Source organism: Sus scrofa, chromosome 16, assembly GCF_054392235.1.
Source record: "Sus scrofa isolate SSC_HxYL_T2T_F1_AM1 chromosome 16, Sscrofa_HxYL_maternal_Yorkshire_Landrace_v2.0, whole genome shotgun sequence".
NCBI lineage: Eukaryota > Metazoa > Chordata > Mammalia > Artiodactyla > Suidae > Sus > Sus scrofa.
The window spans coordinates 87589824-87612598 of NC_139398.1; the positions used below are offsets into that span (position 1 = coordinate 87589824).

Below are 22775 nucleotides of genomic sequence, written 5' to 3' on the forward strand. Positions count from 1 at the left end.
GTGTCCGCGTTCCTGCCGCGGCGACTGCAGGGCGCTCAACACCCGTCGTCTTTCTTTGATGATTCACGGCCTTGCGGTACCTGAAGGTCATCAGGTCAACCTCTTTCCACAATAGCTGTGGATTGGCTACGAGGGGCAAGGGCTGGGCTCGTCCCGTGGGCCCCACAGGCCCCGTGGGGGACCCACCAAACTGCTCCCCCTGTGGGGAGGTGCTTCCCCTGTGGGAGGTGTTCCCTCTGCGGGGAGTTGCTCCTCCTGTGAGCAGTTGCTTCCCCCTGTGAGAGCTGCTCCTCCTGTGGGGTGTACTCCCCCTGTGAGGAGCTGGGGGCAGAGTGTTCTGGGGTTTGCGCAGGGAGGGGCGCTGCTCAGCCAGAGCCTGGGCAGGAGGGCCCAGCAGAGCTGTAGGGGGGCGTAACTGGAGATGGGCCTGGAGGGAAGGGTGGGGTGCCAGCAGGCTGCTGGGCCTTGGGACACCGAGAGGGGACAGTCCCCCCCGCTGTTCACGGCCTCCTCACGATCACCAGGGGTGTCCTGGTTGAAGAAGAGGAAATGGGGCGGAGAAGAGCGGCCAGCCCTGCTGCTGAGACCCCAGCACTGTTTCCCTGGACCAGCACCGCCGTCCAGGACCCAGGCAGGGAGGGGGCACGCAGGGGAGGCTGCCTTAGGGCCTGACCAGAGCGAGGGAGCGGCTGGTGCAGGGGGCGCGGATGATACATCGATGGAAAGAAAGAGGTGTATTAGCTGAATTTTCTGCACAGGGGCCAAGAGACTTGAAAGCCGGGACATGACAGCGTCAAGGTTGCGTGGTCCCTGAGGCTCAATATGGGCCCGGCAGGCTGGTCACTGGTGTCTGGAGGCCAGTTCCTTAGGCGCTCATGGTGACGGCCAAGCAGGGAGGGAGCTGGGGTCCTGGGCTCTGGCGGGGCCTCCTCCCCACCCCACACTGAGTCCCGGGGCCTGGGGGAGAAGCGTGGGCCTCTAGAAGCATCTCAGAGTCCTGCCCCACAGGACTCTGTCCTGACCGGGTGCGAGGTCGCCCGCGGGCACTGGGCAGTGGAGCCCAAGGTTGACAACACAGGTTAGGAGAGCGTGACTTTGTGAAAACTGTTTTTTTGCTGGTTTAACAGGTTTTCTATGACAAAATTAAAATAGTCACTCTTATTTAGGCAGAATCTAAATAGTGAAGCCTGTGGCTTCACTTTCTCCGAAATTTCAGTCTGAGTATCTGCTAAGAAAGAGCCTAAGAAAACGAAAAGCAGCTGCATGGAAACAGCGTCCAATCCTGGTGACTGTCGTGCAGGAGACACTGAAGGTCAGAGTGGCTTCTCACCGGGCCCCAGGACAGGTGGCCATTCAGCGCTCTGAATGCCTCTGCCGGCACCTCGTTAAAACACCCAGAGCAGAAAAAATGTGCATCCGAGCCCAAACCCGTCTCCATTTCCCCAGCATCATCAGGGCCCAGAATCCTCCGGGGGTGACCTGAGGCTTGGCGTGGCCCTGGGGACAGCGCTGGGTGCTGGCAAAGGCCCCTTCCCAGACCCTGGACCCTCGGGGGGCCCTGAGGGAGGGAGGGCTGGGGGGATGGGGGCGCCGACTGGCTTCCTGCTTTCTCTGGACCTCTGTGTGACCGGTTCAGTCCAGCTCTCACTCAGAAGGGCCGCCGGCAGTGGCCCAGAACCCTCACACAGGCCAAAGTGTAATCGGGCCCTTCTGATAAAGGCCTTCAGAACCTTAAAACAAACAAACAAACAAACGGAGTACTTAGAATCACTGAATCGTTCTTCTGGAACCGCCGGGGGCTGCTCCCCAGTTCTTGTCCATTGATGAGATAACTCACCACCTTGACTGTGGAATCTAACCACTGAGACACGACGCGAACTCCTAGAACAAAATTTTAGTCTAAAATCATAGGGAGTTCCCGTGGTGGCACAGTGGAAACAAATCCGACTAATATCAGCGAAGATGTGGGTTCGATCCCTGGCCTCACTCAGTGGGTTAAGGATCTGGTGTGGCCGGTGTAGGTTGCAGACATGGCTCAGATTTTGCATTGCTGTGGCTGTGGTGTAGGCCAGTAGTTGCAGCTCCGATTCGACCCCTAGCCTGGGAGCTTCCGTATGCCGTGGGTGCGGCCCTAAAAAGCAAAAATAAATAAATAAAAAATAAATAAAATCATGGCACAGATGAGAAGCTGAACTGGCTTTTGGGAGATTTTGGATCAAGGCCTGACCATGGCCTGAGGCCCAGGGAGGGTAGCAGGAGGTAACAGACACACCGCAGGCCTATAATTCTGCAGTCTACACCAGCACGGAGAAACAGAGGCACGCTCCACCCAAGGCCCTGCGCAGAGGAAACACCACCCTTCTCGTCATCGATGGCTTTCTTTTCCGTCTGGTCACTACCAAAGCCCGGTTCCTTCCCCAGGTTGTCTGCTGCACGGGGCTCTGAGTCCCTGCAATCATAAAAGTCTTACTGTTTAAGTAAAGAAAATTACTAGACTCACTGGATGATAAACTGAACACTCGGCTCAAAGGTTGCAAGAAACATGTTTTAAAGAATTTACTCATCCAACCTCAGACTGAAACCTTCTCGAACATGCTGAAGTGTTTTCTAAAATGCTGCCGATCTGCAAATATTATGACTTCCTGACTTAGAAGAGTCACAGAAAGTAGTCGGATAAGTGAGACTGGCAGGAAATGAAGAAAATGCAGATGGGGTGTAATGTACCAACATTCACCGTAATTCTGCGGTGCGAACAACAGGAAAAGATTAAATAGCAAATAAATGGATGATTTAGACATTCATGCTTCTGAAAAATTCTCCCTTCTTTTCATTTATTTTATTTTATTTTACTTTTATAGTTCCACCTGTGGCATACGGAAATTCCTAGGCTGGGGTCAAATCTGAGCTATAGAGCTCAGGCCTACACAACCCTGGATCCAAGCCACAGCTTGCGGCAATGCCAGATCCTTAACTTACTGAGCGAGGCCAGGGATCCAACCCACATCTTCAGAGAGACAGTGTCAGGTTCTTAACCCGCTGAGTGCCAACAGGAACACCTCCCTTCTTTTTATCACTCAAACGATGCTTGACTTATAAGACTAGGTGACATCTCTGCACTGTTCTTTTAAAGAGCAAACGAATCACCCAATTCACTGGCGATTTAGAAGGTGGACATGTCAGAAACACTTCCTTGTGGCCGAAGTCTTATTCCTCTCAACCTTTTGGAGCAATTTAATGGCACAGTAGAAACGGAAGTTTCTACCGCCTCTATGGGGACCGTCCCACAGGAATTTTGGACAAGGCTCTTTCCGTCCCGAATCAACACTAGGGAGGAAGGTCTTTTACTTCCCTGAGTCCTCGTACAAGCTCGTTCTGTCCAGCCCTTCGTGGTGGACTGTCTTCTTTCTAATTAGTGGTCCCTCAAACTTGAATAATGGACAACTCGTACTTAATGATGCTGCAGAATGAGACCACAGAGACAGAAGATGCCTCTTGGAAGTTCTCACAAAGCCCCTGGTTCCTAATTGAGAGGCAATGGTCTGGTAATCACATTGCCTTTGGGAGCTCAAGAAAACCTCGCAGATAGAAGAGCTTTGGAAGCAGTAACGCTGAATGCAAGCATCGCTCTGGGGTGGGGTCTTTCTTGCTCACCCCTGTCACAGGCCCCATCAGCACCTCACTCCCTTTGCCTCGCAGACCTGTGCCTCTTCCATCTTCCCATGGCCGGCATCCTTCATATACCTCCTCCCACATCTGGGTTGGGAGTTTGGGGCTGTGGGCGTCTTTCCTGCTTGGGTGCTGACCAAGACCCAGCACTGAAGTTCCTGTGGGGACCTTCTGTCTACAAAGATGACGTGAGACCCTCTATCAACCATCAGACCATCTTCAACCGCCCAAAAGGGTTAAATAGTGGTCACCTGCTCTTGTGCAGTCCTGTGCTGGGTGCACCCTTATCTGAATAGGGAACCCGGAGGGCCTGGAGACTCTAAGTGGTATGTGCTTGGGGCCAAGCTTCAGATTGAGGGCCTTTGAGATTTCTCTTAGGGTAGGGCAACCAAAATGATCTCAACCAAAAGATTCAGTGACAGCCAAATCATCAGTTTACAGGAAGGAAAAAGAGACATAAATAAATACGAAAAAAACAAAAAGAGTCTGAGCAGTGCTAGGCAGAACCATTTCTATTTGCTGACAAGGATGCTGAAAACATCACCAGCCTCAAGTGGTAGTTATGGCAACAGCATCCAGGCCCACGCACTGATTTAGATATTGTTACAAGACTCTGCTTCCATGAAGGAGATTATACCCCTTCTTAGAATGATACACTCTGCAGGCTGAGAAACGCTGGAGACAGGAAAACATTTCATGATTCTAGTCTCAGAGGCTGACTTTCAGTTTTCGATATTGCTAAACAGTGTACAATTTCCAGCGGCCTGGAAATCCTGGAGGAACTGTGTCACCTTCCCTGGTCTTGTGAGAATGCTGCTTCTATTCCTCTGAGTCTTAAGAGTTGGAAAGAACCCTGGAGACATCTAGTCACTCTCCCACCAAATGCAGGATGCTTTACCCTAGACTCCAGGCCAGTGCTCAGGGCCATTATGTGACTAAGCAATAAGAGAAGATTGGTTCATTTGTGATTCGCCTCCTAGTGTCATAATATTTTATATACATATGTTATGTCCAACACCTCCACTAGATTTCTCTTGAATTTCATTAAAGAAGAGGCCTTTTCTAAAGCTATCAGTAAGGCAGAGGATAGCTGACTGCCGTGAAATTGTCTTTCAATTGTATGAAGGGAGTCTGTGTGACCTGTGATAACTGTTGGAAGCCACAGCGCTCGAGAACATTTTAAATTTGATTTCTGAACCCAGCCTTTCATTGTGAAACAAACTGGTATCCTCAAATTTTTCAAGTGGATATCATATTCTATAATAAAGAATCTGGATAATATGTAATGGGACCAAGAGATGATAAAGGTAAATGTTTTATTTTTATTTTTTTAGGGCCGAACCCGCGGCACATGGAAGTTCCCAGACTAGGGGTTGAATCAGAGCTGCAGCTGCTGGCCTACACCACAGCCACAGCAACAGCAGATCTGAGCCACATCGGTGACCAACACTGGATCCTTAACCCACTGATTGAGGTCAGGGATTGAATCCACATCCTCATGGATGTTGGTCGGGTTCTTCACCCACTGTGCCATCATGGGAACACCAAATGTTTTAAATAATAATATTCTTTTATGTAACTTTTTAATTTAGCATCAGCAAAAAAAAATTGTTTATTTATTTATTTATTTGGTCTTTTTAGGGTGGCACCTGCAGCATATGGAAGCTCCCAGGCTAGGGGTCTAATTGGAGCTGTAGTTTACCATTTATTAAGACTTGTTTTTTAATTTTGTATTTTAGTTTATCACTAAAAATGTGATAACTGGGTTTTTTTTTAGGTATGACTGTTTTCCTTTGAAACCTACAGGTTGAATTCTGTGCGCTTAAAAGCATTATTCTAAGGAGGGATCACAAGACACCCCCAGATGCCAAGGGGCTGTGCAGCCCTCCAGGTGGCCCTGTGGGGTCAGAGGTGGTGGTAAGAGGCTCCTAGGCTCTCTCGTTCCTCTCCGACTCATCTGCAAGACTAACCACCAGGCGTCCATCTCTCCTGTCTATGAAAAGGCAGATGCCAGAATTCCCTTTCAAATACAATTACTTTTTTAAAAAAAAATCGCTGTAATTCAATCCAGAAGAGTTCAAAGTCACTTTTTATTAGATTAGTTTTACGTACGAGTTTAAATGATTTCTTTTATGCTCTATGCAATTTTACTGGTTGATGCTGGACTTAGAGAAACTGTGTCTTTTACAGTATTTCATAAGAGACATTATACAAGTGACCCAAGGGAAAACAAGCTGATCCGTGAGGGGAGGGATGACAGCAGCCACTCTGGGCAGCTGATGTGTGTTAGCTTCAGGCATTTTTCACTGGATGAAGTGGCTTCTCAAGGACCCTAACCTGCAGATGTGCAGGGCTCTGCCTTCCCCAGGCCAAGCTCGAGGGGCTTGGACCCCAGGGGAGTCTCTGCCCACACCCATGAGATGCAGAGTAAGCTTCACCTAGAAACAGGCCCCTTGTACAAAGTGAGATGAAAGAAACTATGATTTAGTATTTTGAAGACTTTTTCAAAAGTGCATTTTATTTAACATTTTCTTTTTTCCTTTTCTGCTTCCATTTAAAAAAAATTATAGTTGATTTACGATGTTGTGCCCATTTCTGCTGTGCAGCAAAGTGACCCAGTCATACGTATATATATATGTTCCCTTTCTTACACTCTCTTCCATCCTGGTCTATCCCAAAAGACTGGATGTAGCTCCCTGTGCTGCACAGCAGGATTTCATTGCTTATCCATTCTCAATGCAACGGTTTGCATCTACTAACCCCAAACTCTCAGTGCCCCCCCACCTCTCAAAATGGACATTTTAAAGGCTTAGGTCAACCTGTTACAATTAATTTAAGCTTGTAACAAATTCGGGTCCCCGTTTCCTCCTTCATATTTCTACTGGCTGGGAAGCAGAGTGGAGTAGGGTAAAGCCTAACCCTGGAAAACCCACCCAGGTTAATCCTTGCAGCAATTAATGCTTATTTCGTACAATTACATCCAGTTTCTGACTGGTGGCTTCCAGGAAGCACAACAGGCACCCGGCCTGACACTCAAAATCGCCCAAATTCGTGTGAGTCAATAAGGCAAAAGTAATGGTTTTCTTGAGCACAAAATGTCCAATTTTATGAAAGAGGAATAGCAGCCTTTTAGCATAACCAGTGTATAATACAATTTGTAATTCCATATTCTGATTTTTGGAAAAGTCTGATTTTCAGGATCAAAAAATGGAAAGTACTCCCTGAACAATCTTTTTTTTTCTCTCTCTCTCTTTTTTTCTTTTTCAGGGCCACACCAGCAGCATATGAAATTTCCCAGGCTAGGGGTTGAATAGGAGCTGCAGCTGACAGCAACACGGGATCCGAGCTGAGTCTGCGACCTACACCACAGCTCACAGCAACGCCGGATCTGTAATCCACTGATTGAGGCCAGGGATCCAACCTGCATCCTCATGGATACCAGTTGGGTTCTTAACCTGTGGCGCCACAAGGGGAACTCCCTTCCTTAACAATCTTTTTCTCGGGGAGTTTTTCCTTCAGTTCCCAAGTGAGCAGAATACCTTTTCACTCTAAATGTAATCTGATCCATCATAAGATAGAATTTTCTTATCTCTCTCATCGAAGAACTCTTTTTTTTTTTTTTTTGTCTTTTGTCTTTTTAGAGCTGCACCTGCGGCATATGGGGGTCTCCAGGCTAGGTGGCCAATTGGAGCTGTAGCTGCCGGCCTAACCACAGCCACAGCAATGCCAGATCTGAGCTGCATCGGCGACCTACACCACAGCTCATAGCGATGCCGGATCCTTCACCCACTGAGCGAGGCCGGGGATCGAACCCGCGACCTCATGGTTTCTAGTTGGATTTGTTTCCGCTGCGCCACGACAGGAAGTCCCCTGAAAAACTCTTAATTAAAAAACAACCTTAGGAATGCTTGCCAAATATTGTGCTAGAGTTATTACGTATTTTACAGAAATTATTTTTAAGGGTGTCATTTCTTCCATCTGAGTGGCTTCGCCTATGTAACAGTTACGTCCAAAAAGCATTCCTTTCTCCAGTTATTTTCAGAATCTTTAAAATGCCTTTCCCTTTTGCGTATAGAAGAAGCAAAGCAGTTACCATCAGCTTTCTCCCACAGTTTGAAAGCAGTAAAACATTCTTCCATTCCACAGAATAGATGCACCCAGCTTCTGGTGGATTTGGGCCAGTGGAGTTGCTCAACTTTGCGGGTAACGCAGCACCTGTGTTAGCTTGGATGGTACGTCGTCCCTCCGCTTGTGAGTTAATTCTGAGCGCTGCAGCAAAACCAAGCACAGCACCCTTGCAAAGCTATCCCTCAGGAGCATGGGGGACCCTCAGGGAACAGCCAAGCTGCTCGTGCTACTTGGTGAGGGTGGCTGCCCCTTGCCAGCACGACAGCTCATTGGACCCTGGTGGCTCTGACACAGCCTGCCCGGGTGACATCTCTGCTCGTTACCAGCCATCTGCCTCGGGCAGAGTCAGCCTCAGGGAGCCCCGGTTTCCTCCTCTGTAAAACGGGAGGACAGCAAGGACAGCTGTGGCAAGGACTTAGTCACGTGACCCACTCAAACCTTTGCGCACAGTCCCTGGCCCAGAGTGACGCCTCGGTAAGTTCACAATCCTATCACATTTCAAGTAGGGACAAGAGAAGGGGGTGGTGTGTCTGTTCAGTTGCGCAAATCGTGCAATGGACGCTTTTCTTTGGCACATATGCCACCTGTGCGGCATTGGGCGAGGCGACGAGGAAATGCAGCTAGAAACAGGGAACTGCTGCCCACTGTAGACAGGATCAGTGTAGACAGGAACATCTTCCAGAAAATGCAGGGGTGTTTTGACAAAGGGGCCACTGCCATTATTGCAGGTGTGACCGGGGGTCTTCTTTGGGAGTGAGGGTGTCGTGGCAGGATTTGGGAGGACGGCAGGGGCTTGACTGATGAATGCGGGGGGAGACCCGCCAGATGGGGGCCAGCCTGTGCGCTCAGCAGAGGTGCAGAGCGGCTGATGTGCCCTGGATGGGAGGGGCTGGTGAGAAAGGGACCTGCCTGGGGGCCGTGGTGGGTGAAAGAGTGGCCCATGGGGTATTGGGTGTATTCCCTATCAGAATAGGGAGAAAGCCAGGTGTGCCTTTTAGGGGAACCAGGAAGGTGGCAGCAGGGGACAGAGGCTGGACAGGGGCACTTCAGGAACCTCAGCAGGGGAAAACAAACATCTAAGGAGGCAGGAGGGCAGGTGCAGAGGCAAAGCCTGGCTTGGGAACGTGGTGGAGGAGCCCCAGTTCGTCCTGCTCCCAGACCACACCACACCGACACCTGCTGCGACCTGCCGGGTGGGGAAGGGGATCCTGCCCCGCCCCCCTCTCCCCCTCCTTGGCCGCCCAATTGGTTCCAATTCTGCTCCCTCCCCAGGCGGTCTCCATCTGGGGTCCTTGGTCCTGCCTCTGGAGAGGACCAAGAATAGCACACAGAATGGGGAAGGGTCGCCTTGGGAGTGTCAACGGCCACGCGCCTTCAGCACCCAAGGCACAGTAGACCTGCAGCCAACAGGTGCAGAGTGCATGAAGCGGGGAGGGAAGTACGTGACAATGTGAGGAATTCAACAGCCAAACCTGATCCCGCTGTGCTGACTCTGCCAGTAGACAGTCCTGGGACCCTGCCTGCCAAGACGACGACTTCTCTGTCTGTTTTGGGAAATGCCTCATCTTTCCGTTTATTAGCAGGGAAACGATGTCCAGAAGGACAAACCGACCCTCCAGGTTAGTCACACACCTGCAAGGAGTGCTCCTTCTAGAAAGGTCGCACCTGTGGCATGTGTAAGTTCCCAGGCTTGTGGCTGAATCAGAGCCGAAGCCGTGGGCCTACCCCACAGCCACAGCAATGCCAGATCTGAGTCGCATCTGGGACCTACACCACAGCTTATGACAACGATGGATCCTTAACCCACCAGGGGAGGTCAGGGATCAAACCTGAGTCCTCGTGGACTAGTTGGGTTCTTAACACCCCCGCCCGAGCCATGACAGGAACTCCCACGCAGGAGTTTTAACAACCTTCCCGACCCCAGGACTTGGCCTCTCCCACGTCTCCATCGTATATGCAGGCCACTGCCAGGTGTCCAATTCACATGTACCAGTCAGTGGGCACTCACCCAAATCTGGAGCTGAGCTGCCTGGCACATCAAAGGCACACTTGAGCGGGTTTTACCTTCTTCCTGCTAGATGGTCAGTTTTCCGTGGCTGGCACTTCCGTCAGTATTTTCCCCCCCACACCCACGGCATGCAGAAGTTCCTGGGCCAGGGATCAAACCCGGGCCATCACAGTGACAACCTGGATCCTTAACCCACTGAGCCACCAGGGAGCTCCTGTCCGTGAATCTCATTCGCCAGTGGGCGCCCAGTGAGTATCTGGCTCAGAGCAGGCACCCAGTACCTGTGCAGCTGGAGTCACACCGCGCCTCTGACCTTCACAGCGTGTCTGATCCCAGGGCAGGAACTCTTTTGAGCACTTCTCCTTTTCCAGGGCTGACACTCCCTCTTGGTGCAGGAAGGAAGGAGTTTTTGGATGATGGCCTCCTGTGCAAAACTAGGGCTTTGGGGGATGGTCAGGGTTGACACGGGACAGTGAGTCCATCAGGTGGGAAGGGGAGGGAAGGGGCCATCGCACTCACCCCCACCTGCAGCTCGAAGGAGACTTTCCAACAGGCCTCTATCAGGGCCTGATCTTTGCCCCAAGAAGCCTGAGTCTCTGCGGGTGGGGCCTTGGCATAATGGGACAGTTGAGAGGCTCCCAAAGCATCCAATTAACTGGGGGCCGTGGGCCCCTGGCAGAGAGGAAGGCAGCAGTACCTCGCTCCATCCTCCGTGCATCTCCCGCTGCCCTCGAAACCCAGCAAAGAGCTAGGATTCAGGAGGCTCGAGGAACCCACTCTTAGTGGCTACTTAAAAAAAACTGAAAGGCATTTGGCTGGTTTCTTAACTGTCCCCAAAGTGGTACCACTAAGGGGCTGCCTTACTTCTCTCTTTTTTTGGGGGGGGGGCGTGCACCGGCTGCATATGGAAATTCCCTGGCTAGGGATGGAATTGGAGCTATAGCTGCCGGCCCACGCCACAGCCTCAGCAACACAGGATCCAAGCCGAGTCTATATCCTACACCACAGCTCATGGCAATGCTGGATTCCAGCCCACTGAACGAGGCCAGGGATGGAACCTGAAACTTCATGGATACTAGTCGGATTCATTTCCACTGCACCACAGGGGAACTCCCTCTTTTTTAAAATTTTACATTCTTTTTTTATATTTTTTCCCATCATGATCCATCCCAGGAGAATGGCTGCAGTTCCCTGCGCTGTACAGTAGCCCTTACTGCTCATCCTCCCTACGTGGAAGAGGCCACCTTACTTCTAAAGTTGGAATCACACGTGCCTATTCCTGGGGATGAGAAAGGGCAGGACTTTGGGTTAAAACAAACTTCAACGTGTTGTCCATGTTGGCACGTTCCATTAAAAGGCCACCAAACCATCCTCAAACTATGCTGACCCTTGAAAAGGGAAAATCAACATCACACACCCCTTCCTAGAACTCAGAGGCGTAAATAGAAACACGTTTCCAGCCTCTTTTTGCAAGTTTCGTTTCTCAAAAGTCGACCACCCAGGGTAAAGTAAGTCACCACTATTATTAACCGTACCATCAGCTCTGAGATGAGCAGCCTCGCCAGGGAGCGAGCGTGTGGGAGCTCGCCAAGTCGGCGTGGGACTATTTTTAGGATGCAGAGTCCCGTCTGCGTCCTCCTGCCAGCCCTCCTTGCTAGCAGAGCAAGTACTTTTCTCTCCCATCAGTCAAGCGCAGGGAGCCCTCAAGCTGCAGAGTCATCCTGGGTGGGTCGTTGCCTTGGTCACCTACCCTCGGGCGCAGGACACAACGACAGGGTGATTCCTGAGATCCAAAAGCCCGCTCCTGGGCGAGTCACTCGGCAGTGTCCTGCCCGCTGGCTGTGGCATTTACACGCCAGTCTATCCCAGCATCCCTCTAAGGGGGCCACGGGCTCTCTATTCCCAGTTGGCCCTGGGCGCGTGGTCCTGCGTTCACATGACTGGCATGAGTCATGTCCCTCCCTCTTGGCAAACCACTCGGAGCCTCTAGAGACACAAGAGGTCGGACGGGTTAGGAATTCCTGCTGGGGCTTGTTCTGCACTCTGACCCCACAAAGCTCCCGTGTTGGAGTCTTACTCCCAGCACCCCAGGCGGGGGCGCTGCGTGGGGACAGGGTCTCGACAGAGTCACCAGGCTCATCTGAGGTCACCCAGGTGGGCCCTGATCCCGCAGGACGGGTGTCCTTACAAGAAGGGGAGATTGGGACAGACACATGGGGGGATGACAGGTGAGGACACACAGAGAGGACAGGACGGCTGTCTGCCAGCCAAGGAGAGAGGCCGGACACACCCTCTCTCCCACCCTTGGAAAGACCGACCCCACTGTCACCATCACCTTGACCTCAGACTTCTGGCCTCCAGACCTGGGAGAAGGGAATGTCTGTCCCCCTGAGGCTGGGGGACGCTGGGACAGCAGCCCTCGCAAACTCACCCAGGGCTTGTGTGAATTACAAGTTTAAAAGCCGGTAAACTTTAAGAACCCCGGCGCTGTTCATCTTCTTGACTTTTTCTGATAAGACCTGGAGATGGTGTAATCATAGGTGAAAAGCCACCTCCAGGCCGAGTACTTGTGAAGAGGTTCTGAAGATGTGTGCGTGTGTGTGCACCTGCGTGTGTGCGCACCTGCGTGTGTGCGCACGTGCGAGAGTCTCAGTGACGCCCAGGGTGCAGAAGCCTTCAGGTCCTAACCTTGACCTTGACGTGCACTTTGTCATCAGCCAGAGCTCATCCGCACAGCCTGCTACCTCGTCATCACATGCGGACAAGTGGCCACACCTGCCAGTTTCCTATGTTCAAAAATGCCCCAAAGCAGCACGGGTAGGAAGCAGAACTCTCCCGGACTCGCGTGCTACTTTTTAATTCAAACCCCAGGAACCGAAGACGTTGTGGCGCCGTGGTTCTCGTTCTCCCCCCGACAGCCCATCGATGACTGCTCTCTGCGGACACACAGGATGACCACTCAGGTCACCATGAATGGCCCACTGGCCGGAGACAGCAGGCGCTCAGATGGCCCGGCTGTGACTTGGCCAGCCCGACAACGGTCACTCATTCGCACTGGTATTCAGAGCCTTGCATTGCTCGCATGAGAACACGAGGCAGTTGCGTTAATGTCACGGGCCTGCGTGGGGCTGCGGTTTCCTCATGGGCAGCGTGACCATGGAACTCCCAGAACCGGGTGAGGCAGAACACCCTAAGCGCTTAGCCGGCCTGAGCTCGGCACGGAGAGAGCACGAATGTTGGTGGCGGCGGCTGCGACTGCCACACCGTCCTCATGCCAGCCCGATTCGCAGGCCTGGCACCGAGGGGATTGGAGGAATAAGGAACTTTCTTTCCCGTGCCATCTGGCGCCCTGCCCCGGGCGATGTCCAACTCATTAAAAAGGGGGCTCTCAGAAGATGAACTGATGTGAAAGTGGAGCCCGGCGTTAGGGCGCCCTCAAGCCCCTTTGGGGAGGCTTCTGCCTCATGCAACTGCAAGGAGAGGGTTTCTGTCTCATCATCGGTTAATGCAGGCATATCCACCAAGGCTAAGACCCTCCCAGAAGGGGGAAGGTTTCATCTGATGGCTGGAGCCAAGCGCGACCTCAAATGTCTCTTTGTAAACAGTCAAGAGAAAATGCGGTAATAAACAAAGAGGCAAGGTACGGTTGTCGTACACAGAATATACCACATGAGAAATTCAGGTTATGGTAAAACACCACATTCCGCACGGCGGGGCACAGGAGGTTTTGACAACGTGGGCTAACCAGTCACTTAAAGGTCAGCTGAAGCGACTGCATTTGTCACAACCATGTGATGAACCCCAACTTTTCATACTGGACCCCGAGCGGTGAAGCAGATCTTTTCTTAAGATCACCCACGAAACCCTGAAAAGTATTTCATGATTTCTCTAAAGGTACAGAAACGACGTGGACTTAGCACAGCCTCGATTCAGAGGGCTAAGCTGAGCAGTTATCAAAGGGAAAATGTGTCACTTAAGAACAACGAATCCTAAAAAGAAGGGCCAACAGACGGGGGACCGTAACTAGAATGGAACGGTTCTTTCTTTTAAAGTAACTATTGGTTTGGTAGCACTCCTGGTTCTCTCTGAATACAGAATCCGGTATTTAGCTTGCTTTCTCAAAGTCTATTGCCTTCAACTATGGAAATACTTCGGTAACTTACAGTACCTGCCACGGACGACCAATCTGCAGGTGGGAAACGCACAGAAGCAAGAAAGACACCATGAGGCTCAAGCTCCTGAAGCAGTAACAGAATCCATTCCTGCAGCAGCACGGACAGGCGCGTGTCCTGTTCTCACACTGCATTTCAACTTGTTTGAGTGTATCCTATACGACTGTCTTTTGGATGCTGAAGTCAGCATGAAACATGCACAAAAAAAAATGAACTGGTATTTTTATAATTTGCTGAGGGTTCACTTTCAGATTTTTTATACACTACGATTTAGACTAGCTCATAGACCACAAGAGGCCAGGTGGAGGGCCCCAAATCGGCTAAGATTTTGAAATTAGTAAATAAAAATGTTGCTAATTACTTTCAACAATGAAGTCTCTGATGCGCAAACTCAAGGCAAGGCTCTCAATTTTGGCATATGTATATCTATATATAAACCATGGTTTATCTATATATAAACCAAACACGCACACACACACACACACACGGACCTGTCCAATTAAATCAAAGTGCATAGGCACCAACAGAGCTATCATTCAGAGCGGCAATATCAAAGTGGGAAACATTTAACTTACTAAGATATATCTCTTCTAAAAGAAAGTCCTTAGCTCTCACTCGAAATCTTTCATTTCCTGCATCTTTCAAAATGCAGGCTGTGATCCAAGCGACCTCTGGGATCGCTTCCCAAGCGAAATACTATGATTCTGCGGTTTTCAGGCCAAATGACAGTCCTCTTCCCCTGATGCCCAAAGTCACTGCTGTGAAGAATGAAAGAAGTGAGGAGACTGTTCCAGAGAGTTCTGATTAGCAACGCTTTCAGAAACTAATGACAAACACATCTCTTTGAAATCCTCTTCCACGCCACTTGTATCAGTCTTGCTAATCACAGAAACTGGGACCCGACCCCCCCCCCCCCACCGCCCCGCGCGTCCCTGTGGCTTGACTCACAGGCATTTATCATCCCAGCCAGCCTGGAACGCAGGCTTCAGCATGATCCTTAACTGATACTAAAGCATTAAACCTTGCTCAGTTACAGATGCCTTTCTAGAGCTGCCACAGCCATCCTATTTGGAACTCAAGAAATAAGTGGACGCTAAACCCCAGAGAAGAGGGACCAGCAGGTTAGTCCCTTGGTGAGAGCAGACCTCAGTCAAGACTAAGTGCCTTTCTCCACTGGAGTCATAACGCTTTCTGCTTGGAATCCCTGGAGTTCCACCTCTAGTGACATTGGCGGAACAAGCATTATTTGATTAGTGGGAAAGATCCCGCAGTGAAAGGGACAGAGGCAGGTGACAGGGGACTGATGGCTTCTGAAATACTGGCTGTAGAAAGATCAAACTGAGGTCATTCAGGGTCTTCCAGACAAAACAGCGATTCTTCACAAAGCTAAAAGACACCCATATAAACTTAGGATTTTATTAAGCAATGTTTAATAACGATTCGAGAAAACGCTGAGCCACTTAAACATGATCAAAGGCAGATAATATGGGAAGAGAAAAGCAGACCCTCTGCCTGCAGCGGACGAACTGCAGACGATTCCATCATTCTCTGCTCTCAAGTTCTCTGGGGTTTCTTTTCGGTAAAGCTGCCGCCTGGGGCAGTAAGGCAGAAGATGCAGGCATCCAGGTTGCCCTTGATTTTCATTTTTAGTTAAAAATCTTTAGCCCCTCCCCGGGGGGCACGAAGAAACCAAAAGAAGAGACAGGTCTGAGGGAGCCCCAGACCTGGAACCACTACTCCAGAGGTGTCAGTCCTGGAAAGAAGCAGGCACCAGGCCTTTCCCTGACCAGAGTCTGGTCTTGTCACTTAAGTACCATTCAAACCACACCTCCGCCTTTCCCGTGAAATTTCTCAAGAGCAAAATTTTCGCTTCGCACTAGGTGATGTTTTGGAGGAAGCAGAGCAAAGGGGCAGATTCACCAGCGGGAGCCTGGCCCTCCGCAGAGCTCCCCACTTACAGAGCCCTCCCGAAATGCTGCGGGGGGGGGGGGAACCTTTGTGTGTGTGGCCGGACAGGAGCCATAAACTAGGCTGGACTTTTAGATTCTGAGGTCCACGCAAAGTTCCACTCTGCGGGAGATGACAGGGACAGTTGGTGGGGAGAAACCAAGGCGGGGGGGGGGCGGGTAGAGCGAAATGGGAGGGGTGGGGGAGAGGAGACGGGGGGGGGGACTGGGGGGCCGAGATGGAGGAACGTGGGGAGGTGGCGAAGGGGGGAGGGCAGGGGGAGAGGCGGGCAGCGGGTTAGGACTTGAGCACAGAGGGTAGAGGGGTAGAGTGAGAGGGGGCATAGGGGAGAAAGCGGAGGAGAAAAGGGCGAGGAGGGTGTTCGGGGAGGGAGAGGGCACATCCTAGAGGGATGGGGAGAGGGAGCAAGAGGGAGACCCGCAGGGACTGGGCAGCGCACGCGGGATGCAGAGGTGGAGAAGGAAGAAGGCGCTCCCGGAGGACAAGTGGAGGCGCCGGGAACGTCGCCCCTTCGCAGGCAGGTTTGGAAGGAGCGCCGCGCGCACCAGGGGCGAGCGCAGCCAGCCCCGCGCGCCCAGCCCCGCGCGCCGCGCGCGCCCCCAGCCCCCTGCCCGCTTACCTGGCCCTTGACCAGGCTGGCGGCGAACTGGCGCATGACGGCCTCCACGGTGTAGGCGCTGGACCAGCCGCGCGGCGTGAGCAGCTCCATGCAGATGGCGCCGCCGTCCAGCACGTAGCCGTTCTCCAGGCGCGGGCTGAGCACCCGCATGAAGGGCGGCGAGAAGGGGAAGTTGTCGGGGAAGGTGAGGTTGAGCAGGATGAACTCGGTGTTGGTCTCCTTCATGTCCTGCCACAGCACCGAGTCCTTGTCCACCTGGTGCAGCTTCACGTTCCAGTCGAAGAGGCTCTCGTCCACCAGCTCCACGGAGATGAAGCGGTCGCTGAGACGCGCGATGTCCTGCAGCTCCTTCATGAGCCGCCGGCTGCGCACCTGCGTGCAGTGCTGCTGGCGCGCCGCGGGCACCAGGCTGCCGCCCCCCGCCGCCGCCGCCGCCGCCGCCGCCGCCACCGCCGGGCCCGGCCCCGCCCTGGCGCCCGCCGCCCGCTCCCGGGGGCCCCCGGCGCCCGCCGCCCCCGCCGCCCCCGCCGCGGGCTGCGGCGGCTTGTCGCGCGGGGCCAGCTCCGCCGCGCGCTTGCTCTTGCCCTTGCCCGGCCCGGGGCTGGCGTCGCCCGCGCCCCCGGCGGGGTGCTGCTGCTGGGGCTTGTGGCCGCCGCTCTTGGCGCCGCCCTTGCCGCGCAGCGACGCGCTCTGCTGGCCGCCGCCGCCGCCGCCGCCGCCGCGGTGGTTGTGGTGGTGCTTGGGGTCCTCGGTGTCCCGGTTGTGCAGGCGGATGAGCCCGATTTTGCGGAGCAGCGTGGCCATTTTAGGCTCGGCGCCGGCGGAGAGCTCCCCTAGGCTCCTGCTCCCGGATCCCGAGAGCCGGGGCGGGGTGGGGGTAGGGGGCGCGGGGCGGCAGCGACCGGCGACCACTCAGCGGGGCGCGGCGCGGGCCACGCCGGGCGCCGGCGGCCGTGGCGCAGCCGAGCGGGCAGCACGCGCGCTCGCCGGCTCCTGGGTCGCCGCTGTCATATGACGGGGCCCGCTCTGGTTCGGGCTCCGGCCGCCCGGGAGGGGAGGCGTGGAGGGGACGCGGCGCGGCTGGCCGTCCACTGGCCGATCCCTGGACGCAGCCCCGAGAGCCCGGTGTCCGCGGTCCTTTGTGCGCGGCCGCAGCCGGGCTAGCTTCGAGTCCGAGCGCCGCGCCGGGGCGCGCAGAGCCGTCCGCAGCGCCCCGGAGGCAGCGAGGTGGCCGCGGGCTCGCGCCGTGCGCGCCCGCCGGGCCGTGCCGCGCTGGCGGCTACTGCGGGGCCCGGGCCGCTGCCGCTGCCGCTGCCGCTCGCGTCGCCGCCGCCGCCGCCGCTGCGGCTGCTGACATTGCAGAGGCGGCTGCTCGGTCTGAGCCCAGCGCGGCGCGGAGGGGGCGGCTCGGCTGGCGGGGGGGGGGGGGGGTGGGGGGGCGCGGGGCGGAGCCGCGGGCCTGCCTGCGCCGTGCCGCCCCCGCCGCCTGCCCGCCCGCCCGCCTGCCGCCCGGCTCCCGCGGCGACACGCTAGCGGCCGCTGGGGGGAGACATCGGCGCGCGCCCGGGCGGCCGGGCGCCGGGCTGCGAGGTAGCGGCGGGGGGAGCCGGCAGAAGTGGGGCGAGGGTGGGGAGTGGGGTGAGAAGGGGCTCGCGTGTGCGCAGGTTAATGAGGATCTCCATGGCTCCCGGTCCTTCTGCCCGGGATCCAGGCTCAGCCCCCGGCCCGGCCTCCGATCTCACTTAACCTGGTTAGAAAAAGCCGGAGGGGAAGGGGTGTCGGAGAAGAGTGGAAAGCAACCTGTTTATTGATTCCCTCGCACCCGATGGAGCCCGGTGTCCTACACTGTAACCCTGGGCCGGGGTCTGGGGAACCAGCGCTTTCCCAAAGACAGAGCAAAGAATCAGGGCCTGGGGATGAGGTCGCGGGAAGCATCCCCGCGGCAACCTCGAATCACGACGTTAAAGGGTGAATTCACCCCTGCGGCCGGGCCAGCTCCTCTGCAGCCCGCCACGCCGGAGGGTTCCTGAGTTCCGAAAAGGGGAAGACGCAGCCGCGGGGCATTGGCTTGCGCGGCGGGGAAAAGCGTCCAGTGCTGGCGCCAGCGGATGCTCAGGGCGCGCGGCTGGGCTTCTGAGGCCCCGGAGTCCCCATTACCCGCGGGTGACCTCGGGGCCCGCCGCGGAAGGAGTGGGGATCCTCCCTCAGCCTGGACACTTTCATCACGCGTCTCCCTTTCTGCCTTTAACCGATTGAAACTTATTTTTATCTGGTGAAATTTCAAGCACAAAGCACGTTTAGAGCCCAAGAAGCTGGAACATCCTGGCAGGAGGGAATCAGTTTGCAAGAATCGCACTGCTGCGCACGGTCCCGAGTGCGTGGCCCAAGTGCGCAGTGGGGAGGAGTGGTGACCACCGCGGCCATGTAGGAGGAATCACCCCCAAAACCGAAATGGCTTAGGACGGACCCCAGACTTCCCCGCGGTTCCTGGTTTGGCTTTCACCTTGAGAAGCCTCTAAGTCTATCACCAGACCTTGTTCACGCTGCTGTCACCGTGACAATTGTTTTTAAACGTCTTTACCGGTTTACCGTCTTTTTCCAAATTATCAAAGATGAGTTCACTGTGAAAAATAACTCTTCAGGCCACTGCGGAGATAGCGCAGACCTAACGGGTTTGGTTTTCTGGCCTTGTCTCCCGGAAGAGCAAGGGGCCAGCCAGGCCTCCAGGGCTTGTGGCAAGTGCTTTCACCCTGGGACACCCGCCCCTGGATTGGCCGCTGTGCCGCCAAGGTGCCTTTTCTCAGAGGCTGTTTTCCAGTGGGTGGGATTGTTGGGCAGGGCAGCGGCTTGGGCAGGCGGGAAGGCTGGTGACCATATCTGGGCTGTAGCCAACGGAAATCTAGCTGACCTGGTCTCATGGGCTTTTTTGGGCACCCTGTTCTCTCCAGCTCTGATTTTTAAAGAGGTGTTGAGCAGGATATGACAATGCCTATCCGTTCCCCGAGTTCATTTAACCTCTGGGAAGAGGGATTCAAGAAGATCCAGAGGTGACAGGCAGGCATAAATGTTTCATCATTTCGCGGCCACAGAAGCGTCTTGGGTTTTATCTGACCCACTTTGTTGGTGAAGAAATTGCGTTTCAAAGAAGCGCAGCAGTTGGCGCAGCTCAGCCATGCGCTGGGACCTGTAGCCTGGTCCCTGTGTCCTCATGCCTGCACTGGGGTTGACCAGTTGCCCGGGACAGTGGCCTGCATTGCGGGGTTATTGTTGGGGTGGGGTATCAGTCCCAGTCCAGGAGGTGGAGGTGAGAAGGCCTCCTCTGCAGGTGTGGTCATCATGCCACAGACCAACTGACCTTGGGGGAGGCCTTGGAGAAACGTTTCCTGTGCGAAGCAGGTGTGTCATGCAGTGTGGCTTGGGAATGGCTTGGCTGAAATCCCAGCAGCTGTCTGCAAGGCCTTTAGTTCTGATTGGAGAATCACTAGGTTGATCATATAATTTATTCTCTAAATGCAGGGGTTTTTTTGGTTTTTGTTTCGAGAGTGAAAGGATCAGGTCATACCGATGCTGCAACAAGAGGCCAAAACAGGACTGTCAGGTGAGATCGTGGCTATCTTATTTATCATCTACCTGTCACATTTTCAGCATCTCTGATCAACTCTTGAGAGGGCTAAAGGCAAATGCTAGCTAAAAATTGGAACCAACCTAAACTGACAATAACAGGGGACGCGGTAGGTAAATTATACCTAATCCACTTGAGAGAACATTTTATGCGGCAATAATAACATTTTAGTTCTGAAGATTTTATAGTAAAATGAAAATATTTAGGAGCCACACAATAATTGTAATTGTAAGTAAGAAAGCAGAGTGCAAAATTATACCCATATTTTGGATCTCTGATGTCACCATACTATAGCTACCACGACAAAAATATATGCATAGGAACAAAGACCAGAAGGAGGAAATTTGAAAGGATAACAATTATTATACTAGCACAGGTTAAGTGTTCTCGACTTACCCTCTCCTCACACCTCCAGCCCAGAAACCACAAATATTTGCTTCAGAGATGGGTTGGTAGCCTCAGGGGTAGGAAGAAGGGCCTCCTCTGTCTCCTATCCCAGGAGATTCTAGAAAGTTCCACGTCGACAGTGGAGTGAATGGGTACCTACAGCCACGTGGAGAGGTTACATTTTGTTGTTAAAATGATTCTCCTTTATTTGCTTTTCAAACACTCCAAAAAGAAAAAAAAAAAAAAGCTGTTAGCCAGTTTTTAGAAATTAGCTTATTGGCAGTGAAGTTTACAGCATTAGGACAGTTGAACCGAGAGTGTTTAGTAAAATAAAGTAATCTCTAAGGACGGCTATGGATCTCTAGCTCCGCCTCCCTTCTCCGGGAGGGAGGGGTGGGAGGGGAATGGTCAGGAGTCTCTGCAGAGAGAGCCCAGGCCAGTCTGCCAGGAAGGGGAGGAAGGGAGGCTGCTTATCACAGTCGCAGATCATCTGGCAATTTCGTTGTGCCTCCCAGTGATGCTCCCATGAGGGGCCGGCTTTCTCCACTTGCAGTTTTTACAAAGAGGTGCGGAACTGGGTTTGCCCAGGTAGGCTTTGTCTCAAAGGACTGCATCCCAATTTTTTTCCAGTGGGTCCTATTTCTCTAGGGGCCCCAAAGCTCATAAAGGCATCAACCAGAGCAGCTCCAAATATCAGCCCCCAGTTCACACATATGGGTTATTTCCTTGAATGAAGGCGTGAAGTTCGCTGGTAATACTCAAAAGCATTTTGTCAGAAGCCGTCACTGGAAGGCAGCAGAGTGTGGATCTCTGATGTCACGAGGTCACAGGACCCTTTATGGCCTTCGTTCTTCCGTCATCAAAGCCAGCGCTTAGGTGGCATTTCATATCTCGTGTCATCCTAAGCGTTTTATGTATGTGTGTGTCTGTGTGTGTATATATATATATATATATTCACTTCATGATCATTAAAAACCCTTAAGAAGGTAAGGTGTGTATCCCTATTTTATTTATTTATTCATTTATTTATTGCTTTTTACGGCCACACCTGAGGCATATGGATGTTCCATGACTAGGGGTCATATCAGAGCTACACCTGCTGGCCTCGGCCACCACCACAGCGACTCGAGATTGGAGCCATGTCTGTGACCTACACCACAGCTCATGGCAGTGCTGGATCCCTGACCCCCTGAGCAAGGCCAGGGATCGAACCCACGTCCTCAGAGACACTAGTTGGGTTCATAACCCACTGAGCCACCACAGGGACTCCCTATCCCTGCTTTATAGAGAAATTAACTAATCCAAAATAATGCAGGGACTAGTCAGGGAAGCCAGGATTCCAACCCGGACCGACAGCTTCAGATGGTGCTCCAACATGGCTCTGCAAACACCTGCTGCAGGCAGTCACTGCCGAGACAGCAGGGAAGCAATCCTGCCCTCCTGGCCCTGGGTTCCAGGGACCCCATCTCCACTGCCCTCCAAGCTCTGAGTAGTGAGCTGCTCTAGCAGGGGCTGAGGCAGAGAGTTTGAGGACCTCCCTCCTCCCCTGCAGCGGATGCCCGCGTTATTTTGTTCTTTAATGAAAACTCGCCTTTCCTTTGACAGCATGGACCCTGGAAGTCTCAGCAGGGAGGTCCTGCTCGGAGTCATAGGAGGTGGTGGGGGAGGGGGCCTGGAACCCTGGCCTGATGCCGGTATCATTATAGGGTCTGATCAGGAACACAGAGACAGGCCAAGTGTCTCTGCAGAAGAGATTTAGTCCAGATCATTGGTTCCGAAGGCGCTGAAGTGTTTGAGAAATAAAGGAAGAAACGGGGGTGCTGAAGAAGCCAGAAGAAAGAGGGGTACTACCCTGGGGTTTAGCCAATCACTTCCCACAATTGCCTTCAGTGCCAGAGTAGCTGCAGACGTTCTGTCTCTATATGCTGCCTCGGCCCACAGCGGTCTCACCTGCTGTCACTGCAGCAACCGCCAGGGGCTGGCAGAGCATCCTAACTCTTTTGTTAACTCATGACCTCCCAGAGTCAGGTGGTCCAGTCCACACAGGCGTCAGTGCGTGGACTCCCTGGAGGGCCCGGGGGAATCATCCCTGAGAAGGTCTCTAAAGACTTGCTCTTGGGCTGTATTTAGCTTTTTTGAGCAGAGAAGAAAGAACTCGAGGTAGCTTTTGTAATTAGAGAATTTAGATGTTCTCTGGCAGTTGAA

The 22775-nt window shown here is 53.4% G+C and overlaps 1 protein-coding gene across 1 annotated transcript in view; it reads right to left on the reverse strand.

Moving 5' to 3' along the window:
• Positions 1-17574, reverse strand: part of UBE2QL1 (ubiquitin conjugating enzyme E2 QL1) — a 46856-nt gene extending 29282 nt beyond the window's left edge. The window contains 3 exon segments of the mRNA NM_001435397.2: positions 16562-17117; positions 17119-17257; positions 17259-17574. Of these exon segments, the coding sequence (NP_001422326.2) occupies positions 16562-17117; positions 17119-17257; positions 17259-17365 (802 nt within the window). The 5' untranslated portion in view covers positions 17366-17574.
• Between the last annotated feature and the right edge of the window lie 5201 nt (positions 17575-22775).